The sequence below is a fragment of the Nelusetta ayraudi genome, unplaced genomic scaffold (genome assembly GCF_046127955.1).
Source record: "Nelusetta ayraudi isolate G7.1 ecotype Tasmania unplaced genomic scaffold, CSIRO-AGI_Nayr_v1 ptg000010l, whole genome shotgun sequence".
Classification (NCBI taxonomy): Eukaryota; Metazoa; Chordata; class Actinopteri; order Tetraodontiformes; family Monacanthidae; genus Nelusetta; species Nelusetta ayraudi.
Window position 1 is genome coordinate 1,598,417 of NW_027466060.1, and position 24,849 is coordinate 1,623,265.

General features: G+C 45.3%; 1 protein-coding gene across 1 annotated transcript in view; it reads left to right on the plus strand.

Moving 5' to 3' along the window:
• The window catches only part of frmd3 (FERM domain containing 3), a 42,151-nt gene that overhangs the window by 11,879 nt on the left and 5,423 nt on the right, over positions 1–24,849 (plus strand). The window contains exons 2-13 of the mRNA XM_076019604.1: positions 4,478–4,582; positions 5,593–5,635; positions 7,625–7,703; positions 9,624–9,721; positions 10,747–10,870; positions 12,827–12,914; positions 13,542–13,630; positions 14,215–14,278; positions 16,853–16,941; positions 18,642–18,716; positions 20,704–20,772; positions 20,849–20,973. Coding sequence (XP_075875719.1) covers positions 4,478–4,582; positions 5,593–5,635; positions 7,625–7,703; positions 9,624–9,721; positions 10,747–10,870; positions 12,827–12,914; positions 13,542–13,630; positions 14,215–14,278; positions 16,853–16,941; positions 18,642–18,716; positions 20,704–20,772; positions 20,849–20,973 — 1,048 coding nt within the window. The remainder of the gene's footprint in view (positions 1–4,477; positions 4,583–5,592; positions 5,636–7,624; positions 7,704–9,623; positions 9,722–10,746; positions 10,871–12,826; positions 12,915–13,541; positions 13,631–14,214; positions 14,279–16,852; positions 16,942–18,641; positions 18,717–20,703; positions 20,773–20,848; positions 20,974–24,849) is intronic.

A 24,849-nucleotide genomic window follows, 5' to 3' on the forward strand; every position in this document is an offset into this window, starting at 1 on the left:
TTCTCTCTCTCTCTCTCTCTCAACTCACAACATTTTCAATTCATCAATCAGGATTGACATTATTGTATCATTATTGTTAATCTCCCATTATAAATATTAACTGTAGAGATAAGTGTCTCATTATAATGCTGTAATCATATGATATATGATCGCATATGTCGTGTGCAACATATCACGTGGTGTCTCGCTCTAAATCAAATCAAAAGCAAAATTTGATCTTTTTAAATTTTAGTTTATGGTGGAACATTAAATTCATATTTTAAGAATGAAACATAATCACTGCATTAATACACATTTTTTTGATGACCATCACCTTAAACAAGATTTTGTGGACTTTCTACTTTATTTTATTTGTATTTTTTCTTTGATTCTGTCAACATGCAATGACAGAATTACCCTACGAACACAGAGCCTCCATCAGGACGAGACAAGATGAATCACATCAGTTTATTCCTGTTTCTGACTCCTTCCTAGTGGGAGACACAAAGTAGGCAAAGTCAGGTTCTGGGACTAAAAGCCAAACTTAACTCTGAATCTAAAAATACAGTTTATTTAGTGGATGTATATAAAAGGTCCCGATGTTGGAATAAATAATAAATGCTCTGCATGTTTTTGTACTCAGTTTGCTGATGGTGTTCGCTCGGCCTGCGGCGGCTTTGTGGGGAGAGCAGCACGGACGCCGTGCTCCCGCTCAACTGAACGCGCTCGACGCCGCGACTCTATTTAAAGTGTGTCGGCGTGCCGAGAGACGGGCACTTTGCTGTCATTAGGTGAGATCATGTAGCGACAGAATGACCGGCTTAATTTTTAATGCGCGGCCCTCGGACGTATGAAATATGCATTTGTCTCTTGTTGAACATGTCATGGACTCTTCATATCTCACTTCCTCCTCTTGCATCCCACTTTTACTTCAGTTTATTCACTTCCCTCCCTTCCTCCTCCGGCCTCTCGGCCGCTCCTGGCCCTCGTCTTCCTCTCCGTCTGGGTCTGTTTCTGTCTGCCGTGTCTCGGCGCCGGGCCGGCTTCTCTTCCTCCCACCAGCGTTGTGCCCTGAGCGGCAGACAGACGAGAGGTGGCGTTTGATGATCCGGCTCGCATACCGGCTGTTTTTTTTTTTTTCTTTTTTGTATCTGTTATCCTTTGAGGCCTATTTTGTTGTGTTTTTTTTTTTTTTCTTTCTTTGCCTCCGTGCGTGCCCGTTTGTTTGCTCTTCAAATTGAACAGCTTGCTCGGACTGTTTTCACGGATCAGCTGAAAACGCCATGGCGATGCAGAAATTTTCGGCTGGGCCGCGTCACGCGTCGCAGACAAGCGAGGCCACCATCGATTCGTTGGAGGCTTCACCTGCAGTGTCTGTGTGTGTGTGTGTGTGTGTGTGCGGGTGAGAGGGGGGAGTACTGTACTTTGATTTACTGCTCAGTCTCGTGTCACGGTGATTTAGCTGCAATGCTGAGGCTGCCAATGTGCAGGCTGCAGCCGGGTCAAGGATCACTTCAGCTGATGTAACAATCATCCACCAGCTGGACTCCAGAGTCCAAACTAACTGCTGATTCACGGTGAAGAGTTCAGTTTCATCACATTCCAGTTGTTTGTTGGGAAGAATCCAATCCGGAGCTGGCGATTCACTGAAGTTTTTTTTTTTTTTTTTTTTTACGATTGCAACAACCACAAATCAAACACAAACCACTCGCAGACATGAATGAGATTTCAACATTTCAGGAATTGCAGTTCTTAACAAAACATGGCATAGAAAATAAGGCAATTTGTGTTTGGTCGATTTTTTTTTTTCCTTTGCTGTGTCTTTTATCCACTTGTATGTGTTTGTCTTTATTAGCTAGACTTCAATCTACCCCAACAGCCCAAAAATGCATTTCTAACGTGCCCAGTGTAGAAACGCTGCTTTAGCCTTGCAGACAAACAGAGGCGACGTCTAAACTACTGGGAAACACTTAATGAAATATTGATTTGTGCTGTGTGGATGCTTGGTGTGACAACCTATACGTGAACCCCTTTTGTGTATTGCGCAGACAAAAAAAAAAGCACTTGCTTTATTTTTAATTCCTCTTCACGGTTCCTTGCGTTGACCTTAATTTGCCGGCTGCCTTAAAACAGCGCGACTGAAATTAAAGGTCGGATGTTCTGCAATATTCAGTCACAATGCTTCCTTTCTTTCCCAAGAACATCGCACACAAACCGCTCTCCACATGTGTGGTTTCTCTCTCTCACTGCGTGTGTGTGCGTGCGTGTGCATGAATGTTTTGGAGTTATATTTACAGCAATCACTTTGCTTTTAAGGCTGCTGGCCAACAGCGCTCTGCAGTTACCAGACAAACCAGATTGCTGACTGGGAAGTGGATCATGGCTCGCCAGGAAAGCCATTTTCAAGGCTCCCTCGGCCAAAGCTGGCCCTGGTGCGCCACACCCCCCGAGGACAGAGCCATGCAACCACCAGTAAGCGAGTTGCTCAGGAGCACAAGCAGCTGATACCAAAGAGATTCTGCTTGTGTTTCTTAAAAGGAGCATCATGCGTCACAGTGGTCCTTTAATCTTCCCAAAATAGAAGCTATCAGTGCCCGGCAGCTCAGTCTGCTAGTTATAAACCGTATGTCCAAATTCGACCTGCTGCTAAATTTTACCTTGTTTTTTTTCTCCTTTTTGGAACATAATGCTGAAGACAGACAGATACAGAGCAAAGGGATTTTCTTAAACCAGGCTCGCCTGATTGAACGTTGTCCAAGCTGTTGGATTAATTTGACAGACTGATGTGTGGAAGAGCCACACAATGATTAATACATATGAATCATTCTATTAAGTGATGACTACAGTTTCCAGGTTGGCTGTAAATGCTCAGCTCTTTTCTGCACTCACTGCGTTTAAAGTGCTCTCTAAGTGCACTGGCCTTCTCCACACCTCGTCTTCTTGAAAATTTGTACGCTGCTGCTGAGCATTCAGTGCACTCCAGGTTCATGGCCTTCAGTCTGAACAAATTGCCTCCCAGGGCAGCATTACTGGAAGCGTCCTCCCGCCACAACCAAACAACTGCAAATTCAGCCGTCAGTCACAAACCCTACCATCAGCGTGAGCAACAGACTGAGAGCAGGAGAGCAAATTCACTGGCTTAAACCAAATGTCCACAGTTTCCCGTCTTAACTGGCTGAACGGCTGCTAATGTATTTTCTGGAGTCAGCTGTCACTGCCACTGTGCATTTGAAAATGCTGAACTCACTAAACTCAGGTTCAGGTTTATTATGGCCATTTCAACAGTAAAATAATAATGCAGTTAATAGGAATGTGCTTTGGTATGCTTCACAAGTTTCACAAGTTATAAATTGTATGGGACTGTTGAAGTTAGTTAGACAGTTAATCTCATGCAATCAGAAGAAGCAAACAAAGTGGTTTTCATTGAAGTCGGTGAAGTGATTTTTAAAGGGTTTTTTTTTTATATGAGCAAAAGGCAGATGTGGCCCCCAGTGTGTTTGTGTGTGCGTGCGTGCGCGCACTAACATGGACGCTTACGCATGTCTACATTTCTAATAAATCACAACAAGGGCAAACAGACGATTTCCTCCCGAATCAATCAGTCCTGCTCTGCCGAGCGCAGAATTCACCTTTGTCAGCAGGTTACAGAGCAGTGAAAGGGCTCACACACACACACACACACACACACACACACACACACACACACACACACACACACACACACACACATGGACACATAGGTATTTTTTTATTGCATATAAGAAAATAGTCCGCTGAGATGGTGGTGTGAATCAGTGGGCTAGCGTTGTGCGTGGGAAAAAGTGTATTCACCTTGACGCGTGCGTGTTCACATGTTGACATGCGCATTAGCATGCAATAAGCGGAGTTGACCACAGCTGCAGGCAGTGAATGCAAATTGATTATGGATCGCTCGGCGTCCGTGATGAGTGAATTGAGTGCCAGGGCTGTTTCGTCCAAACACCAACATGTTGGTCACATGTGTAAGTCCATCAACAAGCTCCCACCACCTCACCCCACCCAACACTCCAGCCATGATAAAACTGCTCAGTGCACTCGAGGTGTTTAATGTGGATGGTGGAAGTCAAAGTAATGCAGTGGATTTAAGCCCTATGGGATTCATCAGCACAGGAACATGATTGATAGACTTTCTGTGTGTGTGTGTGTGTGTGTGTGTTGTTATTATTGGGGTTGAGCTTGAAATAGTCACGACATGTAAGCACTTGGGGACACATAGAAAAACTTGTGTCCAAACTTAAAATGAAATTGTTTGGGTTTTTTTTCTTGAGAAACAAGTCCTGTTTTTCCCTACAAGTTTGGAGTTGCTTTGTTACCTTTGTTAGCTGCTAACTCTGCTAACTTTGCTTTTGCTGCCCTGTTGGCCAGGTCGATCTTGAAAAAGAGATTTTAATCTACCTGGTTGGATAAAGGACATTGATTGATTGATTGATTTTCACGACTGTGTCTTGTGTGTCTGCAGAGAGAAACCAAAGGACAGTTCCTGCTGGACCATGTGTGCAACCACTACAACCTGCTTGAGAGAGACTACTTTGGCATTCGTTACGTGGACCCAGAGAAACAGAGGGTAACTGTCTCTCCATCACGCAACAACTGCAGCTTCACTACAACAAAACCAAACATAACAAAATCTTGTTTTATTTAGTGTGGGACCATGTTGCAGCCGCTACATGAAAAGAAAACCAGCAGATTTTCATCCATTCCATTCGATAAAATATCAGAGCAGCCAGTGTTGTCCTTGAATTTGCAGCCATCAGCCTTTAAGTATTGATCACCTTACGCTTCCTGTCTTGTGGAACAGAATCTGCTTTGATATTTCTCTCTATTTCTAGCCACATTTTTATCTCATAAAAAATTCACATGGCCACACTGAGTCAGAGTACAAAAATAAAGAAATTGATGACCACATATTCTGCCTGACACAACAAAGAATAAAAAAAGAAAAACGTAATGGCTGGATATTAACTGGGAGGCTTGAGTCACTTTATTACAAGTTCTGACAAATCCAGATGGGTCCCCACATTTTAACCAGCCCACACAGACGAGCAGTGGCCTCTGGCTGCTTTGGAGGTGTATAACAGCAGTGAATGAGAATGAGCAAATAACAGCAAGAGTCACTGCAGCATTAGTGCTGGGTCACTGTAAAGAGAATACTGCAGTCATCACTGCTGTGGAGGCCCAGTGTGCAACATTTACTGCAGTCTGGTAGTATAGTATAGTTAGTTAGTAGAATAACAATTGATATTTACACACACATCAACATGAAGGTGATGTAATGAGGCTGCCAACCGTTTGCTTAGTTTAGCCCAGAAAATAGATCTGCATGGTGGATGCATGAGCAGTGTTTGCATTAGGCTCTCTTACCACACAATGGCACTAAATCTCACATGCTGGGGCTTTAATGAGGCAGCAAATGTGCAGTTTCTTGTGGCATGTGCGTAGTCATCAGGCCAGGTTTATATTGTCATTGATTTTAGGGAAAAATGCTTCCACGGTTTTTACCATCAGAATGCACAGCAACTCTCAGAAATGTATTTGTTTCCTCCCCCTCCTTCTGTCCTTCTCTGCTCCTCTCAGCACTGGCTGGAGCCCAACAAGCCTGTGGTGCGACAAATGAAGTGTAAGTGTTACGCTTGCTCCCGTTTTTGTGTTTTTGTTGTTTCTCGTTGCAATTTGTGCGCGTGGTTGAACAGCGATTGCAAGCGTTAGTGTGTGAGTGTGTGCTGTGTTCGCTTTGCTGCAGCGTTTCTTCTCTACCTTGATATTCAATGCCAGCAGGGTGGCATCAGGTAAGACCCGCTGATGCAGCGGTGGTGTAACTGTTGGCAAAATCAAAATACGAATCCTCAGTTTTATTGTCACATGTCAGCGTCGCTAATGTTTCATCTGTTTTGGGTTAATTTGACGTCCTTGTTGACTTTGATAATGAGAGATAATGCCTATATAATAATGCGTATATAATGCCGATATAATGAATAATTCATATCAAAGTTACATTTTGTGAAAAATGCATGTATCAAATTTGATACTGCAGATAAACAAGAACACTTTTTATCCTTGAATGTTTCACTGCACATTTTGTCATGTAATCTATATTGTAGCTACAATACAAAAACACACTTTTTTCATGGCTTCATTGGTCTAAAGTCTAACATTTAAATTGTTCTGCATCTAATTACATCCCATCTTCCTCCTTTTTTATTATAAAAATAAGAATATTGGACCCCTAATTGTACACTGAGCGTTTCTCCTTGTGTCATATTGATTCCAATACGCACTTCATTTATCTACCTGAAACTCACTTGGTATTTAACTGTGTGGACTCGTTTAAAAAGCTTCGCTGAATCAGTTGATTTGATGTCCAACTTTTTCCTTGACAGAGTCTCTCAGCTGTCTCAACAGCAAAAAAGAAAGAAAAGAAAAAGAGACGTCTCCCCCTGCAAATCAATAAGGGAAGCATTAAAAGCACTAAAAGAAAAACCTCATCATCAGCATGGGCACAAGCAGATGGTGGAGAGACGGGAGTTAAAGTGGGAGACAGAGGAGTAGGAGGGGGGAGTGGGATTAGGAAGAATGGCGGGGCGGTAATTCAGAAGGGGAGGGCGGAGACGGCAGCAGATAATGCGGCTAGCCAGAGATGTCGGATTTGGGCAAAGAAAAGAGGAAGAAAAGGGGCGATTGGAGCGACGTCTGAGCTGAAAGGGGCTGACAGAGTGAAAGCCAGGAGAGCGAGGGATGGAGGATGAGTGTTGATCAGAGTGCTACTGACACGTCAGCTCTCCCCTTGGCAGGATTTACTCTCAAATTAGAATATGAGGTTTGCTTCTCGGGCTCTTTGTGTTCCTCAGCTTGCGTGCGCACACGTCACATTTGAGTTTGGCACGCGCACGTTTCCTTCCTCATGCCTGTGCACTTTCTCCAAAACATGTTTTTTTTTCCTCTAAATTTCTGAAGCGTCTCGGTCCCTTAAGCCTCAGCAAAAACAGCAGCTGAAATTCTTTTTTGGAGCGAGTGGGAGGAAAGTGCGTCTTTCATGCGCCTCAGCATGTATTATGTATGTGTGTGCTGTTTTTAATGGCTGGATAAATACCACAGCACGGAGTGCAGGGGGCTGCTTCCAGGTCCCCAGTTGGATGATGCTCGCATCTTCGTCCTCCTGCGCGGGTCCCTCATCCGATCAGAATACCCACAAATAATGGATCTGTTTAGGGTGACGTGCGCATTCGGTTAGTTCTAATATTAATTCGTCATCATCCTCAAGTTTGCCCTGAGTGGGAGTGTAAATTCCCATTGGGATGGCTGCCGGGATGATGTTTTGGATCGTCTGCTAGTTTTGGATCTTCACCAATCACAGGATCAAGTGACTAATGAGTGCAACAGTCAGCCTGGAGGTGATGATGTCGACACAGCGGCCAAGTGATGGGAAACGTGTCTGTGTGGGTGTTAAAAATAGCCACTGATGAAGTCATCAAGAAACTATGTAGCATCTATTGGAGAGTTTCTCTCCATTCAACCATGAATTGATTGATGAATGAATGACTCGATTCCCCATGACTCCGATTCTCCAGCCCACCTTTAACTGCTGTTCCTTTTATTTTGCTTTCAGCAGCTCAGCAGCCCTACACCATGTGCTTCCGGGTCAAGTTTTACCCCAGTGAGCCGATGAAGATCAAGGAGGAGCTCACCAGGTAATAAGAGATATATATATACAGGCACGAGAAGGTTCACAGGTAAAACAACATGAGTGCGAAATGCAAACGAGTGCTGATAAAGAGAGAGACGATGTGTTCGCTCAAAAATGAAGTGTGTGTGTGTGTGTGTGTGTGTTGTGTAATGATAACATAGCCTACCAAAGCGGTAGCCTACACTTCACGTTTCCATATTTCACTTCTTTGCCAACTCAGTGGCTCAGCGGAGGATTAGTTCTCGCCACAGTGGAAGCTGAGAATGTGCTGGGAATTTGTTTGTTTTGGATGTCAAGAGATGCAAAGCTACGGGATCGTGTGATGAAGCGATAAAACATGCAGCCCCATGGAAGCTCAGCAGTTTTTTTTTGTTTTCCTTTCAAAGAGATTATAGAAATCCTGCACATGTTGACAGGTTTTGCAAGATCCTGACGCTGCATTTGCCACCAAATTTTAGAACCTTTAATTCGAAATCTTCCTGCAGTTTCCTCTGAGTTATGAAAAATTATACTTAAAAATAGAATCCAATCGCTTATGCTGTGTATTTGATTGTGTAAATCATGCAACAACAAAAAAAAACCCAACAACCTTAAAGATAACTGCTGACAACCTGGTAACACTATAAGGTGATCCCACTATTAAAAGAAAAAGAAATAAAGCCTCATCCATCAGCAGTTTTTTTGTTTTGTTTTGTTTCTGCAGATGTGATGAAAGTTTAATGGGAGGGTGTATTTCCTCCGCAGGGACTCGCGCTCGTCCCGTCTGAGCCGTGACGTCCGACCAAATCAATCTCCATCTTCCCGCCGCCCACCACCATCCCGTCTTTGTCCTCCGCCTGCTTCGCACCACTCGGCTCCGTCTCATGATTTCTCCCTGAAGGGGTTTCTGCCTACTTCTGTTACTCTCTCGTTCCTTCTCTCCCTCCTCCCACGGCTCGCTCTCCTCCTCCCCCAGGTGTTTCTCCACATCTCCAGCACACTGGCACATCCACCCGTCCTCTGAAGGCAGTGCCAATGTCACAGAAGCGTCCCTTTAAGTTTCTCCGCTCTCCACTTTTATGATGATCCTCCGTTACGGTTATGCCTCTCAAGGCTCAGTGTGTCGTTTCTCCCCCCTGTAACTACTTGAACAGGCTCTTTGTTATAGCCCGTCCACTTGCTCATTTACTTCTGTATTTCTGCTTCCCTCAAAGAAATGTCTTCACAGAGACATATATAGAGGTATTGTCCAGCGTTTATGTCCAGCTTGAACAGTTCGGGGAAACTGTTTGATCGAAACACGCAAGCAACTTCATTTTTTAGGGGGTAAATGGGGTAGCGGAAAAGAAATTGATATACGAAGGTAGCACACTGTCATGCCTCTACTAATCCTGCAAAATACTACGCTGGGATTTGCTGGTGGTATTTTCTATTTGAATGGATTTATGTACATTTTTCAATTTTCAGAAGCTCTTATTTTGCAATTTTTGCATGAAGCATGAAGTTGTCTATGACCAAATGCAGAATGAGATCAGCACTCAGGACATAAACTGGAGGTGAAGACAGAGGTTGGAACTGGCAGGCAGGAGGTCCAGAAGAAGAGACCAAAGAGACTTTGAATCAGATAGATGTCAGCAATGGAAAAAAGACAGCAATTCATTTAGGCCTTATTAAATTACAACACGTGTGCAATAATCAACCAACAGACCTTAGCACAATCTGGTAGAAAAACCCAGTATTGCATTCAAAGGCGTTGGGTGGATGGAGCATGTTCAGTAGTTCAGCAGCTGTGCTTTCTCTGCATATGCAACCAGAGGTTTAAACAGGAGCTCAAAGTGGGCTGTAAACCTGCAAGTCTGCAGCCTCGCTCACTAACTAATGCATCTGTGCCGTTGTCAGCTCCTCCCTCTTCCCTGACTTGTGCCGTGCACGTCTGTGTGTCCAGGTATCTCCTGTACCTCCAGCTGAAGAGAGACATCTACCATGGCCGTCTCCTCTGTCCGTTCGCTGACGCTGCGTACCTGGGGGCCTGCATCGTGCAGGGTGAGACCTCCATCCTGTCACACTCCAAAGAGTTACACATTAATCTGCAGCAAGTGTCGCACTTCCTGTTTTTTTATATACCGCATCCTGTGTAGACGCTGTGTCTTTTAGATGATTGGATTAGCCAGCATCGCATTATTTGATATCCACTGAGTAACATTAAGAATGGAATCACATGTAATTAATTTATGATTAATAGAATTAATCGTCTGTTTTGATTTTTTAGCTTAATAGTGAATAGAGATGATCAGGATTTAAAAAAAAAAAAGGTCGTCAGTCATCAACAGGCTTGCAGTCAACCCATGAATGATCAGACCAAAGCTTCCCTCCAATCTGAACGACTTCTAGCGTGAACCGTAAGACAGAGCCGGAACCTGGTTGAGTTCATTAGAAGATTAATCAGGAGCCGTGTGCTATAATTGAGGGTGGATTTAGCAGAGCTGCTGGAATGAATCCTCGTCACAGATGATACACCCTCTCTGATTGGCTCCCGTACCCCGGAGAACAGAGCGACCGGGTCCGTGTGATCATGAAAGTCAGGTCGGGTCTAAGCGGCGTCGCAGTATCACAGCTCCCCTCAGTATCAAGCAGAGTCCCTGCTCTGCTGCGTGAAGGCTCTGATGCGGCACAATAGGTTACGGATCAGGCTGCGGTTTAATTAGGCATAGCCTCAGGCGAGGGTTTATTTATATGACTTTAATTATTACAAAACTTTAATTAGGACTAAGGAAGGGGAGGCTTTAAAGATATGATATGTAGAGGCTCACTGGTACAAGTTTAGGATCCCGCTGGTGTGCCTGAGGTGCGCAAGCTCACATCATTGTCATCATATAATTTAAATCCCGCACTTTTATATTGAGAAGGAAATAATTGCGAGTCTAAAAATGTCAATGTTTAGTAAACATGCTATTTCTGATTCAATTGAGCCACTCCAGCACAGTTACTCTTTTCTCACTAACTGGTTCACGCAGCTTGAACTTTTTAGGAGGTCTGAACTCGACTGTTGTCGCCGCTGTTGTCCTCAGCTGAACTCGGGGACTTTGACCCGGAGGAGCACCCGTCAGACTACATCAGAGACTTCAAGCTGTTTCCCAAACAATCCCTAAAACTGGAGCGCAAGATCATGGAAATACACAAGAACGAGCTCAGGTAGGAGACGCGTGCGCCTCTGCTCGCCTCGTGCCGTTGTTCTCCGCCTGATTGTGTGACAGCGGCGGTGGGGCGTCTCTTCCCAGACAACAAAAGGCTGCTAGAGAGCAGGTCTGACGATGCTTGCTGTTTAAATTTAGATCCAGTTGAAAGCGAATTGGGACCTGTGACATGATGGCAAATCCAGGATGCCCGTGCAAATCTTGTACTTGTACAAACCACCATGAAAATCTGCTTTAAGTAGAAACCGTTGGAATAGAACCTGACCACCTTTCAAGATGGTTTTCTAAGAATTCAGAACTGAACTTCCAATCCGGAATCCTGAGTTCCAATTTTCGATCAGCGTTCCGAGCTCAATCCATTTTGCAAAAATTGCATTTCATGTGATTTGTGACTGTTCAGACTACATCAGAGCCATTAGGTTTCAATATGGATGGGCTAAAAATGGAATTTTTGGCTGGCAGTCTGAACGCGCCCGAAGATTTTCCAGTCAGCCTAGCGTTCGTGTCTTTGGATGTGGGCAGAAGCTGGAGTCCCTGAAGGCAACTCCACGCAGCTCCGGTGTCAAACCCGTACTGTGCAGCGTCAGTGCGAGCCACTGCACCGCCGTGTCGCCCTTTGCAAAGTTAGGAGAAAGCATTTTGGAAGAAGACGCAATAAAATAAATATATCTGAAGGGGAAAGAATTTTCCATGTCGCCTGGTTTGCTGCAGTAACGCAGTGCCGCAAACTGACAAACCTGTTTCCTGTTTCCTGTCAGGAGATGACACGGCGAGCGGTGATGATGACACGGCGAGCGGTGATGAACATAAACTCGTTTCCTCTGCGTGTCGGCTGTTGTGTGTTCGCATCGCAGCCACAGCTCATAAGTAATGTCGTCGGGTTTGTAACCGTCACACTAACTGGGATTAGAGAACATCAAAGACAAATCCTCCATTTCCCCACAGCAAAGGGGCAGATGATTCTGAATTCCCCCCCCGTCGGCCCCGCCGGGCCAACCAACAGGATTAACAGCACGCAGATTAGCAGCACTGAGCCGCACCGAGACTCCAGGTGCTCCGAGGCAGCGGCGTGCGCCTTCGCTTGTCTGGGATCAGCGAGAGCGCCGTGCGTCACCGGCTTTCATGACTCCAGGAGTAAACAAACGGAGCTTCGCCACTTTTGCCCGTTAATGTTGCTGCAGAATGCGGCCAATAGGAAAAACAACAACTTTCGGAAAATTAATTCAGAGTATAAACCCCCAGAGTTGTCACAACTCATTTTCGTGGGGGGACCCACGCTCATCACTTTAGAAAACAAACAAACAAACAAAAATTAAAAAAAAAATGAATCAGTACATGATGCAAATCCAGGATCACTTGGAAAGTCTTGTAAAACTGTCACATTAAGATTAAAAACCCACCATGAAAAGCTGCTTTGAGAAAAAAAAAACATTTGACTTGAACCTGACCAGCATTACAGTTAGTAAACAGTTAGTACAACCCAATAAAGCACAATACTTAGAATAAGAAACAATGCAATAGAGTAAAATAAACAACAGATAATGAAATGAAAAATAAAGTAACAAGACAGGACAAACAATAGCAACAAAAGTTGCAAAATCAGTTTTGAAAAAATGTCAATAACAATTGGTGACAGATTCAGCAAGAGCATGAACAGGTTGTTTCCAAAGAGGAAAACAGGGCTTGTTTAAATGGATGGAGACGATTTAATACCCACAGGAAGGTGATTCCAATCACTTGGAGCTTGGAACATGAATGCTTTTCTGACAAATTGATTGCTTATACAAAAAACAGAAAAATGACGTTGAGTGTAGTACCTGTTTTGATCATTAAAGGTAAGTTGGACAAACTATTGTTTCACTTTTGAAGTGTGGAGGAAAACACGGAACGCAGAAACCCGCTGGACTAAAACTTTACTTCATCTAAAAATGATGTGTAATCTTCCGCCTCTCAGGGGCCAGTGTTCCTCTCTGGCTGAGCTCAACATGATCCAGAGGGGCCACAGCCTGGAAACCTATGGAGTGGATCCTCACCCGTGCAAGGTAACCGCAGTGGACGGTGGCAGGGAGCTGTGGATGGAAAGGGCAAGTTCCTCTGATCAAAGCAGCTCTCAAACTGCCCGTCTAAATTCTGCAGTTATTCTCACGCTTCTCTTTGATTGACAGCCTTTCTTGCACAGAAATTCATATCCCTCTGTGGGCTTCCGGTAATCATTTTGGACAGGGGTAATTAATAGTACTCCGAGGTTTCAGTTTAATCTGCCATGAGAGAAATTGATATCCCTGCGTATTTTTACTCACTGATAATAATACTCATATGGAAGTGAGGAATCCAAACACAGAAAGAAGACTTTGCATACATCGTTGCTGATATTTAAGAATGTATATGAATGAATATGTTGAGCTCATCTTTGTTTGTCTGAAACCGAGCACGGACGAGCCGTTCTGTCTTTCTGCGAGTTCCCTTCCTTTGACTGTGAAGCCACTTCCTGTTCACCAGAACGTTGAATATTGAAAGAGGAAAATAGATTTTGTGTAGGTGCGATCGCCATGGAGATAATTGATGGCCGCCTCGCCTCCCTAGTTAGTCCACCTGTGAGATCCAGAACCGCCTCTCACTGTGCTACGGTGTGTGTGTCTGTGTGTGTGTGTGTGTGTGTGTGTGTGCAGGATTTCACGGGCTCCACAGCCTTCCTGGGCTTCACAGCCACAGGGTTTGTGGTCTTCCAGGGGAACAAGAGGATCCACCTTCTCAAATGGTACGATTGCGTCCCACTTGTCTCCTCGAATGCTTACTAACTAATTCATTACGCCGCAAAACAATCACAAATTTAGATTCTTAGGAAAGAAAAAGAAATCTGACATAGCAAGCTGCTCCTTCGCCCTGTTTCATTGCAGTGGTCGTCACAGCCAATCATCTGCTCTGCATCCGCTTCTCTCACACCAACTAACTTCTTGTCCTCTTTCACTGCATCCATAAATCTCCTCTGCCCACCACCTCAGCATCCCTCTACTGATTTATTGACTGTCTCTCTCATCTGTACACGTCCAAACCCTCTCAGTCTGGCCTATGGCATCTTTTTCAGCTCCATCTAACATGGTCTGTCCTTCTGATGGCCTCGTTCCTGATCCTTTGCACCCCGGTCACACCAGCTCAACCCTGTATCAGTTCTTTCTCAATGAAAAAAAACAAACAAACAGCTGATGCACATACAGTACACCGCTGTAAAAACAGGGACCGATGACCGTCAAAATACACTCAAAACAGATCCCTGTCTTCGTCCACACTGTATCATACATGCGTGCAACGATGTCATGTATTTTTTTCCCTTGCTTCTCTCAGGTCCGATGTCAGCAAGCTGAAGTTCGAGGGGAAAACCTTCTACGTCATTGGGATTCAGAAGGAGGTGAGTGCAGCTTCAGCACGTTGCCACTTTAAGAACCTTAAAAGGCTAAAAGACTGAGCAGTCCGCCATGACGCTAAGCTGTGTAGTCGTGCACGGAGGTCCTCGTCGCCCCCTGCTGACCCGCTGGAACCTTTAGCATTCACAGAGTTCCCTGCACGGAGGGGAGCGTCGGGGGGCCGAGGCGTAGACGCAGGGACTTGTTTGTGTGTAGCAGACTGTGTGCATCCTCTGGCTCCTTTTTTTCTTGGTCTGTGCAAGGGTCTGCGGCGGTGCAACTTTACTGTTTGCCAAGCCACCGTCACACGCACACACACTCTGTATGTGTGTCGCTGTTTCAGATCTCCCTAACAGGCAGGATTCATTGTAACAGGATGGTGGGTGTGTTGACGGCGAGCCTTCCTCCATCACGCCTCCTTCGCATCGTCTCGCCACTCGAGCCCCAAATATAAGACATCCAACGTCTCTGCCCTGGTTATTTGGGAGGGTGGGGGAGGGGCACGGGTGGTAAATGAATTTGATCTGGGTGTCTTGCATTTGGGACGTCTGGTGCATTTCTTGCGCTCAGTGCCGTGGCCCATCCCGAGCAGCGGTCGCCGTCGTGCCTTCTGGTGTTTTGCACAGCGCCTCCATTCTGCGGCATCTGATTGTCTTTTCTTTAAAACCGCCCAATCAGCCCGATCGATGCGGGAAGCTCCCTGCAGCTTCCCTCCACCCACCTCCCTCCGCCCACCATGTCTGCTTAAGCTCATCTGTCCGCCGGCCCTCGCCTCTACGTGGCAGCTCGCTCGCGACTGGCTGAAGATGCAGTTTTATCTTTGTGCTTTGTGTCTCTTCTCTCTGTGTGTTCACATTCTCATCGCTGGTGAGTAAACGCGCAAAACCGTAGCGGCACAACAAACACAAAAGCTATCGATTCGACGTCTCTCCGCCCACAACCCCTGCCCGCCCTCACCTCACCTCACCTCACCTCACCTCACATCACGTAGTCACGGCCGAAAGCGGTCATTCTCACCCCGTCATTGTTTTGAGTGTTCAAGTCTTTTCTGTTTGTTTGTTCGTCCATTCATCAATGTCGGCTCCTCTCGTCTGTGAATCCACCTGTCCCCTTGTTTCAGCGTAAATGTTGTATTTATCCCTGACCTGTGTTCAATTTCAAGCATTGTTTTCAAAATAAAATCCATAGACGGAATTATGGATTATGCATTATCGTGTGTGTGTGTAAGAGAGAGGTTTTTTTCAGAATAAATATCACATGAAGCCCCATTTTCCTGCTGTTTGACAAACACTGCATGACTTCACTCCACGCCGGGAACACATGACATCTGCCGTCCCACTTTGAGCTGGTGGCGGCTGGCAAGCAACACGTGCTTCGAAAAGCATAGAAAGTGTATCTAGAGGTTGCATATTAAATGAAAATGTGTTTGTTTGTTTTGTTTTTTCAGCTGGTGCTGATGTCGCTCAATTCACGCGTGATAGATTAGAGCAGTAAAACGCTTTCAAAGCACTGTTTGCACGTCAGCCAAAGTGGGATCCAAATTAATCGTTACCACTTCGACACTCACACACATAGACACGCACACACACACATACACACACACACTCTCACACACACATGGTCACTGCTGCACATGTGTGTGAATGTACTTGTGATATACATGATGTATTACAGCGAGGGGGCTGAGCAACATGGCTGACCTCAGTAGTGGGACCAACTTGAGATTTCACGTCAACATCATATGTTTTTGCCTGTGTCAAAATCAAAAAAATAGATGAAGATAGGACTCAACACACCGGATCATCCGTCCGTGTCCTCTCCTTCCATCCTGCACTCAGGCTCGTAGAGGAGCGGGAGCCTATACCAGGCGTTTTAGGGAGAGGGCGGGGTCACCTCCTGGAGTCACCAGTGTGGATTGATACTGTGAAAATGAAATGTTTGGATCAAAACTTAGTGACAGAAACTGAGCCGCAGTGCAGTCAGCGGCCGGCAGATGTCTTTGGGACAATTGGAGGCACTTTTCCTATTGCTAGTACCTCACCTGTGAAGTCAAAGCAGCAAGAAACATGTTGTTTCTCAGATGTTGTATGAGCCGCCTGCTCTGCACAGCCAATGATATGAAAAATCGACCACGAAATGGACACCTTTTGAGTGGAAATACTTGTTTTTGATTCAGGATTTTAAAAAATATCTATCTTTTTCAAACTGACAAGCAAATGCATCCGGTGTGTGAAGGCCTCTAGTGTGATTCTGGTGGTGCTTACCGACTCCCATCTGACTGATCTTAGTGTTTCCTTGCTGTCTCTCCCTCTCGGGCCTTTTCCCCTCCAATTCTGATGCAGCATTGATCTGACTTCTTCCCGTTCCTCCATTGACAAGAAAACATCCCTGAGTCGCTATATTAGTCTGGCGTCTCGCTCAACGTCGGGCTTTGGGTCTGCGGGTCAGCGTTTTGCACAGCTCCTTCGCACGGTGTTCAGCGCTTCTGTCGCTCCCTCTTCTCACAGAATCTCACTTCTCGCCCTGGTTGTCCGTCTCTCTCCCTCCCGTCTCTGCGTCCTTTGTCTTTCCCCATGCAGAAGAAACTGGTGTTGACATTTCACACCTCCACCCCTGCGGCGTGTAAGCACTTATGGAAGTGTGGTGTGGAGAACCAGGCCTTTTACAAGTGCGTATGCACACACACACACACACACACACTTACGCCTTTATCTGAGACATAAACAAACTGAAAATGAAAACATCCCTCGATAGTAAAGAAAAAAAGTGTAATACAGCAACAAGGATGAGCTTAAATAGCAGTTGCAAAGCTGGACTGGTTCAATTGTGGCTTAAACAACAGCTTTTAATTTGGCATAAGACAAACTTAGCAGACAATCACTGAGTGTTTAGCTATTATGAACAGATGTAGCCAGTAAATCCTGCACAGTTTACATATTTTCCCTCATTGTTTCTGTGTTGCCCTTTCAGTATACGCTGATCACAAGCAGCCATAAACTCTGCATTGTCTCCGTCTGCTCAGACTGCTCGGTACACTAACCCTCCTGCACCTCACTCTGCTGCCCGTTTAATGGCTTCGCTCCAATCCCGCCTGTGCCTCTAACTGGGGAGCATCTGATCGCTCAGAGGCCGTCGCTGTGATTATTGACTGATAATTGCTGCGTGACAGCGTCAGGAATGGAAACAAGCTTGGGGGCAAGAGGGGCAGAATGGAGGCCAGACTTTGTTCCCCGCTCGGGAATGTTTACGCAGCATTTTATTGCATCTGATCCAAGTCCCATTACTGTGGAATAACATTGGAAGCAACGCTTAAAGGGACGGCTCGCCAGCCACAACTGGAATTTCACTCATTTTCTATTTATAAATAGATCAGCCGAGGCTGTGGCGGGATTTTCTGATCCATCTAACCATTAACTTGAGCTCTCACCAGTATGGCAACTGAACTAGTTCAAGGAATAAAAGTCGAAAATAGTCAGTCGAAATAAAATGTATTACTGTTGTTACTGATATTTACCATCAGTGTACTGACTTAAGCACAGCGATTGGTGAAGAGGGTGCTCAATATTTTGGCTATAAATATGCTGTAAATGTTTTTAGTTTGGGATATCTATAGAAACATTATGTTTCCCTCCTGGTTTATTTTTTGGTTTAAAAAAAAAGTTTGAGTCCATGTAGTTTGTTTTATTAGCATGGAGATGAATGATTTTCCTGTGTGAAACTCCAGAAGGGTTGTGTAGAGGCCACAGATACAGAGGAGAGCAGCGTAACAGGAAACCATCAAGGATCAGGAGGAAGAGGCTGTGAGCTAGAATGGAAAGGACAACTTGCTGTAAACAGCTGCTGGATTTAATGTGCACAAGTTGGACTCAAGGAGACGAGAGGTTTAGAGTTTGCAGTTCGGGGCCTGCTGTTGGTTATTTCATTATAAGACCCTCCTTTTCTGAAGACCTGCTTTTGTAGTGCATTTTTTTTTTTAGTTTTTTTTTTACTTTACTTTATGGCTGTTGAAACAGGAGAAAACATACATGCACATCTATTGAGCAGTGAAGTTTTAAAAGCTGCCTGATAATAAGCGGTGCAACCCCTGATGTTGACTTCCTAATGACAGCTGCTCATGTGTCGATGAGAGGCGGGCCGAGAGGCGGGATGGATTTCATCTCGCATGTCAGATGAGCGTCAGAGCAGCTTAATCAAATCAGAGCTGGCGCAGGCAGCCGAGCAGAGCCAGAGGTCGGCCTGTCGACTCTGGCCGAGGGAGGAAGTGGAGATTCAACATGTCATAAACCTTTGAAAATGACACAAGGCCCCCCCGCCACCACGTCAAAAGTCCTTTTGTGCGTCACAATGCCTCCTCTCTGTCTTTGACAGGTGCGCCAAGTCGAGCCAGATAAAGACGGTGTGTAGCAGCAACATCTTCTTCAAAGGGAGCAGGTTCAGATACAGGTGAGATGGCGCTGCGACGCGACGCCTTGAGTGAGACGTTGTGAAGAACGCCGGGGAAAACTGAGGACCGGCAGGGAAGAAGCAGTGACGGCGAGAGAGTTCCATAAGGATTCTGGGGGGGGTTTTTTCTTCATTAAAGAGAGATTTCACAGAACAAATTCAGCCACGGTTCACTGGCAGGTCAACACCAGACTGTTCCAGCAACTCCATCAGATACAGTGATTTATCTCAGCCCACTGCTGCTGAATCACAGTGACTCTGCACCGACTCAGAACATTTTCCGACGCTGTGTCTTCCCTCCGACGACTCCGCGTCCTCCGCTCTCCTCTCATCTCCTCTCCGCTATTCTCCCACTGACCCTAATATCGCAGGCGAGCCTTGCTATAAGTCTGCCACTGAAGCCATATTAGCCCCAATTCTGCTCTCAGACCCAAAGCTCTTTAGCGGGCTTTACCCTCCAGCTCGTCCCTTTTTTCATCGGCGGGTGGAAGCAGTTTAGTTTTTCTGGGCTCTGCGGCGTGAGTGAAGGCATATGCAAAAATTTGTCCCTGCCAGTGTTGGCGAGTAATCTAAGTAATCTAAGTAATCCACTCCTGTAATTAAACTACTTTTTGAGTAACGGCGTAATTTAACACGCTTACTCTGGCAAAACTGGGAATTATATCATAATTACTTTATCAAGTAACAATTCCGTTGCTTTTCCGAAATATTTTGCGAAAAATGTCTTGTTGTCCACAAAATGTCGGAAATTTAGAAAAACAACCGAAAACAACTGCGTCGCAGATCGATGATGCAGCCGTGCATGCAACGTCACGACGACGCACCAAAACAAGCATGGCGGCGGGCAAAAGAAAAAAAAAAAAACAGCTTTTTTTTTTAGTTCATCTCGTGTAAATCAAATAATATTGTGGTTCGTTGTACGTTACCACAATATTGTGGTGTGAAGGACACAAGACGTTCTCAACTTTGAAAATATCTAGGTCAAAGCTCATAAACTGTTGAAAGCCATGTTTATATGTAACTGAGCAAATGTTGCTCTCTCTTTTTTAACTAAAGTAATTAGTAATTGATTATTTAAAAAAAAAAAAAAAGTAGTTAAAGAAGTAATTAGATTGCTTTTAAGGAGTAATCAGTAGTTGGATTATTTTTGGTCCCTACGACATGGAAGTAAAGTGTAAATAAAGTGGTGTGAAAGGAAGTTAAACAGACAAAGGGGAGTTGTCGCGCTCCAGTGAGCAGATCAGACAGTCTGTCGTTCCTTTGTTACTGTCTAGCCAGTGATGTGAGCAGGCAGGCAGCACTGACGTCCCTTGCAGCATTAGAACCTGCCACCACCGCAGATGTTCCCGCCCACTATATCATTCACCCTTCAATTATCGACCGCAATAAACTACTGGGTGGGAGTAGCGGAGGCTCAAACGCTGTCCAGCTGCTGACCGTGCTGGCAGGGAAACCACCCCGAGGGTTCAAAGCCGTGGCGGAAGCAGAAAATAAAACATCTTTTATGGCTCTGTCATATCGAGTTGACCGTCGGTTCAATTCAAAGTGCTGATTTTAAGGTGTGGAAACGACGACTGTTTTGTGTCCGAGGCCTGCGTTTGTGCAAGTTTTGACAAAGATCCAGGAAGTGGGAGGAAGTTTCGAAATGACTTTATTAGTTACAGAGACGAAAAGCAAAAAGTCAAAATCAGTTAAGACGCAGAACAGATTAGGGACAATCAGATAAATTGTGGATGAAATGAATATACACGTTAAAACCTGTGACACTGTTTTGTTAAAAGGTGTTTTTACATTATTTTTGAAAGTATCCAGAGTCCAACTAAAGAAAACCCTGCCGTTTGTTCCACAGGGACAGTTAGCAGAAAGTTGAAAGAGAGTTTTGCCTTGTTCTGTATGTGAAGAGGGAAATAAATAAAGATGCATAGGATTGCTCAGTTATAATATAAGTTTCACGTCTATTTTGGTAATACCTGCGTGTCTCTTTCAGCGGAAGAGTTGCCAAGGAGGTGATAGAAGCCAGCTCCAAGATCCAGAGGGAGCCGCCCAGGGTGTGCAGGTACGGACCGTCCTGCGCTGCCCTCGACTCTGTTGGACTTGAGCATTACAACAACGTTCTGTTCTGGTTCTCGTAGAGCTCAGTTTGGTCAGAGTCGAAGTTTCAACTCTCTGAGCCATAAAAACCTCATCATGAACATGGAGCCGCTGGTACCCGCTCTGCCCTCCACCAACGAGTACGAGGACGCAGCAACAGACAACGGTAGGCTGGGACCACACACACACACACACACACACACACACACATGCTCCCATGTGCACAGAAGAGGCACATGCTCATGCACAACCCTCCGACGGAAAGCGTTAATTGAGCAGCTGATGCTCCCAACCCTCCATCAGTCTTGTCTCCCCGGAGACACCATTGACAGCGGGCTAAAAATACCTTTCCCATGATCCTCCTTGGTTCCTGCCACAGTGTGCATGTGTGCGGTGCCTGTGTCTCGGCATCGGCGCACTCGACCGGCTGGGTTTTGCAGAGTGGTCGCGGTGAAACAGAGCCGGCGTGGCACTCAGGAAAACTCAATTCAGAGTTGTCTGCACGGCTCCAAAGAGTCTCACTGCTGGATGCATGTGTGTGCGTGTGCATGCACAGACGCACACATGCCCAGCTGTGTATGTGATGCTCCATTGTACAAGTTTTCTGCTCTAGTGTGGACTTGTTTAGTTCATTAAATTCAACATTTCATTTATTGTTATCGTTATTTTTCATAAGACAGTGCTGATAAATTTGGCATTTCCTTGCTTTCTTATTAAATACGTGTATATATACTCTACATATTAACGTCTAGCCCCAGAAAGATCTTGTGTGTATGTATTTGTGAGATGTGTTGGCTGGATTTACACACCACGAGGTGCACCTGACCCAAATTCACAAGTCTTCAGCTCTCTAGTGGCGCAGACTTGAAACATCCTGCACTACTTGAGTTTATCAGCAGGAACAAAGAATACAAATTTGACTTCACTCATATCGGATTCGCGTCTGCCGCGTTCAACGCGTAAATTTGGAAATGAGCAGACAGTTTGGATTTCGCGTGGCAAGTTGTACGTCATCAAAAATGCACCCAGACCTTTTTTTTCCCCCCCCAAAGTGCAATTTATTTATTCCTCTTCTTCTCTTGTTGAGCCCTACAAAGTCTATAAAGCCACATGTGTGCTCTTTCACATGATTTTATTGAACTTTTCTGGTAGGTTACAATCAGCTGCAGCCTAATTCACACTACTGTATATCTGGTTTGTGTCAATCAAACACAACTGCAGGACAACCTGAAGAGCAATAATTCCCCATTGATAACATTGGTTACAAAATGTTCTTCACATGTGTTTTTAAGCACTGGCTTATTTCCTCTTATGGGTCGGTTGCCAAATCCGGTCCTGCATGTGTGAGTTAAAGCACATATCAAATACGAGTTATATTTAGCGGCAGAAATCTGATTGCAAATCAAAATTTGGCATCGAAGGGTATTGCACAATTAGTGTCGTATGAGAGAAAATATTATCTATGAAGTATCACTTGCCCTTTCACCACTTGAAACACTCTCATGTGGAATTGCACTGCACTTTGCACCGTCATTACACTGTAACCACTCGTTTATTAAACGTGTGTTATTTTTAATACACGTATAGTTGTTTGCTGTTGCTGTCGTCTGATGTTGTTACAAATACAAATACGACTGACCCTGAAGATCCTTGAACATTGAACATCAGGTCGCAGCACCCCATGATAGAGTCCAAGGCTTTTTAAAACACCATCTCAGAGGGAGACGCGGCCATAGCGCTGAGGTGTATTATAAGGCCAGAGGGACATTTCACACCCGGCCATCCATCAGCTGGGCTGTTGACACGTGGCTCACAGCTGAACTTGGATCACTTCTCTGCCCCCGACGAGAGCCGACATGTCTGCGCAGGAGGAAAAAACCCAGCCAGGCAGCGCTGCTTCCCAGCTGTAGGTGGCTCAACCTTCCCCTGACTGAACTGTTGTGACTTCCTGTCACCTTCTCCATCCTGTCCCATCCTGTCGAGGCATCATCTTGAAGGGGAGGGAGAACCAATAGCATGGCGGTGGGTCAGATAGACGTTCAAAACTTGGGGGAGTTTGTGCATTTAGTGGCCATTGAAGCTCCGGGGCAGGTACCGCAACAAGTCCATTTAGTATTTGCCACTGTTGCAATTATATAACATCACACACCACACGCTATGCTGGACGACGCCTCCGCTCCGACGTCGTTACTACAGCAACCTGTCAGATGGGTCAATAATGTGGCCCAGTCTGAAAAGAGCTCGATCCCATTTGGACACTTGCTGAAAACAGTGTGGACAGTCAGCCCTAAAAATCTGATTTCGGATTTGAGAAGGAATCTGGTTTGAATGAGATTTGCCTGCAGTCAGTGACACTCAGAGATGGAGGTGTATTTTAAACTGTGGACGATGTGCAAGAACCCCCCCGCACTGCCGAGTCGCAGCAGCAGCAGCAGCAGCAGCAGCAGCAGCAGCAGCAGCAGCGATGTGTCTTTACTCCATCCGGCTCTCCTCCTTCTCTTCCCTCTTTTATCGAACTCCTTCCCTCCATCATCTTCTCCTGGCCGCAGCTGAGCGCCGGGGGGGTGGCCGGCCCTGCGGCTTCCCTCTTGTTCTCTCTGTCCTCCTGTCATCTGCTCTCATCCCATTTAGAGCAAAATCAATTCTGCCCGCTTGAGGGTCAGCAAAGCGTCTTGTGTGTCTGGCTGGGCTCGACGAGTGTGGGAGGGGCGGGAGGCGGTTCATCAAATCACAGGCCTCGTGCACCGCTCAGCGCACAGGATGCAGGCCGACTAATGGCACCAGATTCAATTTGAGATGGCTGTTTTTTTCCTACTTCTGCCGCCCCCTGCCCTGTCCGCCACACTTCAAAAAAAAAAAAAAATTGTTGAGATTTTATTCGCGTGAATATATATATTTTTTTTCACTGAAGACAGATTGACAATAACAATTTTTTTCACGACGAGAGTCAAGAGTGAAAGGATCAAAGGATCAAAGGATCTCTTTAGCCAAGTTAGAGTCCCTCACTGTTCCCGTTAAATGAACAAAAAAGCAAAAAATAGCACTCAGGGGAAAAAGGATAAAGTATATGTCATCAAAATAATCTGTTTAAAGAATTGGTAGCAGGTGATGAACGCTGGAAGGAAAAGTTAACCTTGAAGGCAGTCAGATTGCTTTGGTTTTTAAGTCATTTTTCTCTCTTGAATTCTCCTCTTGGGGCTCTGCACAGGAGAGGGAAGCTGCGGTTCAGAAAAAGATAGGAGGAGTGGGAATGGACGGTGGTGGAGAGGTACAGTAAGCGCCGGAGACGGGTTTCAGAATGTCTGTTTTGATTGGCGGCAGACTGAAAGTTTGTCCCCATCTTTTTCCAGTTCTTTGGAGCTTTTTCCTGACTGTATATTGAAGACAAACACCATGTGTTTGTTGAACTGCGGCAGTGTTACACAGCTGTAAAGAATATATTTTCTTATTCCTGTGTGGTTTGGACTGTGGTGTCAGAAAGATTCCCTCTCTCCTCTCCTCTCCTCTCCCTCCTGTTTCTGGTTGGCTCCGTTTGGCTTTGAGAGTTTTGATTAAGTGAAGTGAATGTGTGAAGACTGCTGCAAGGACTTGTGGATAAAGTGTCCCGGAGCCGCTGCAGGACCTCTGTCTATATTCAGAGCACTAATCTGAGCCATTAGAGAGGAAACAGGAAGCTGACCCAAGGACAGCGCTGACCTTGTTATGTTTGTACAGCCCGTCTCCTTCTTCCCCTCTCCTCTCTCCATCGCACACACGCACACAAAGATGACAGTTGATTCTTATTTGTGTTTCAGACTTCATCCTTAGTAACTGAACAAGTCACCCGTCTCCTTCAGCGAGCTGCGCAATCAAAAGTTACATTATCTTGTCTTAGATGAGAAACAGTGGTTCTTCTAAGCAGCTCATCGTGTGACATTCGGGATCTGTTCCTTCAGTTCCTGGATCAGTGCTTCTCCAGAGGTTTTATAGATAGAAATATACATATTAGGGCTGTCAGTCGATTAAAATTGTTTTGTGCGCTAATCGCAAAGTTCAAGGAGCA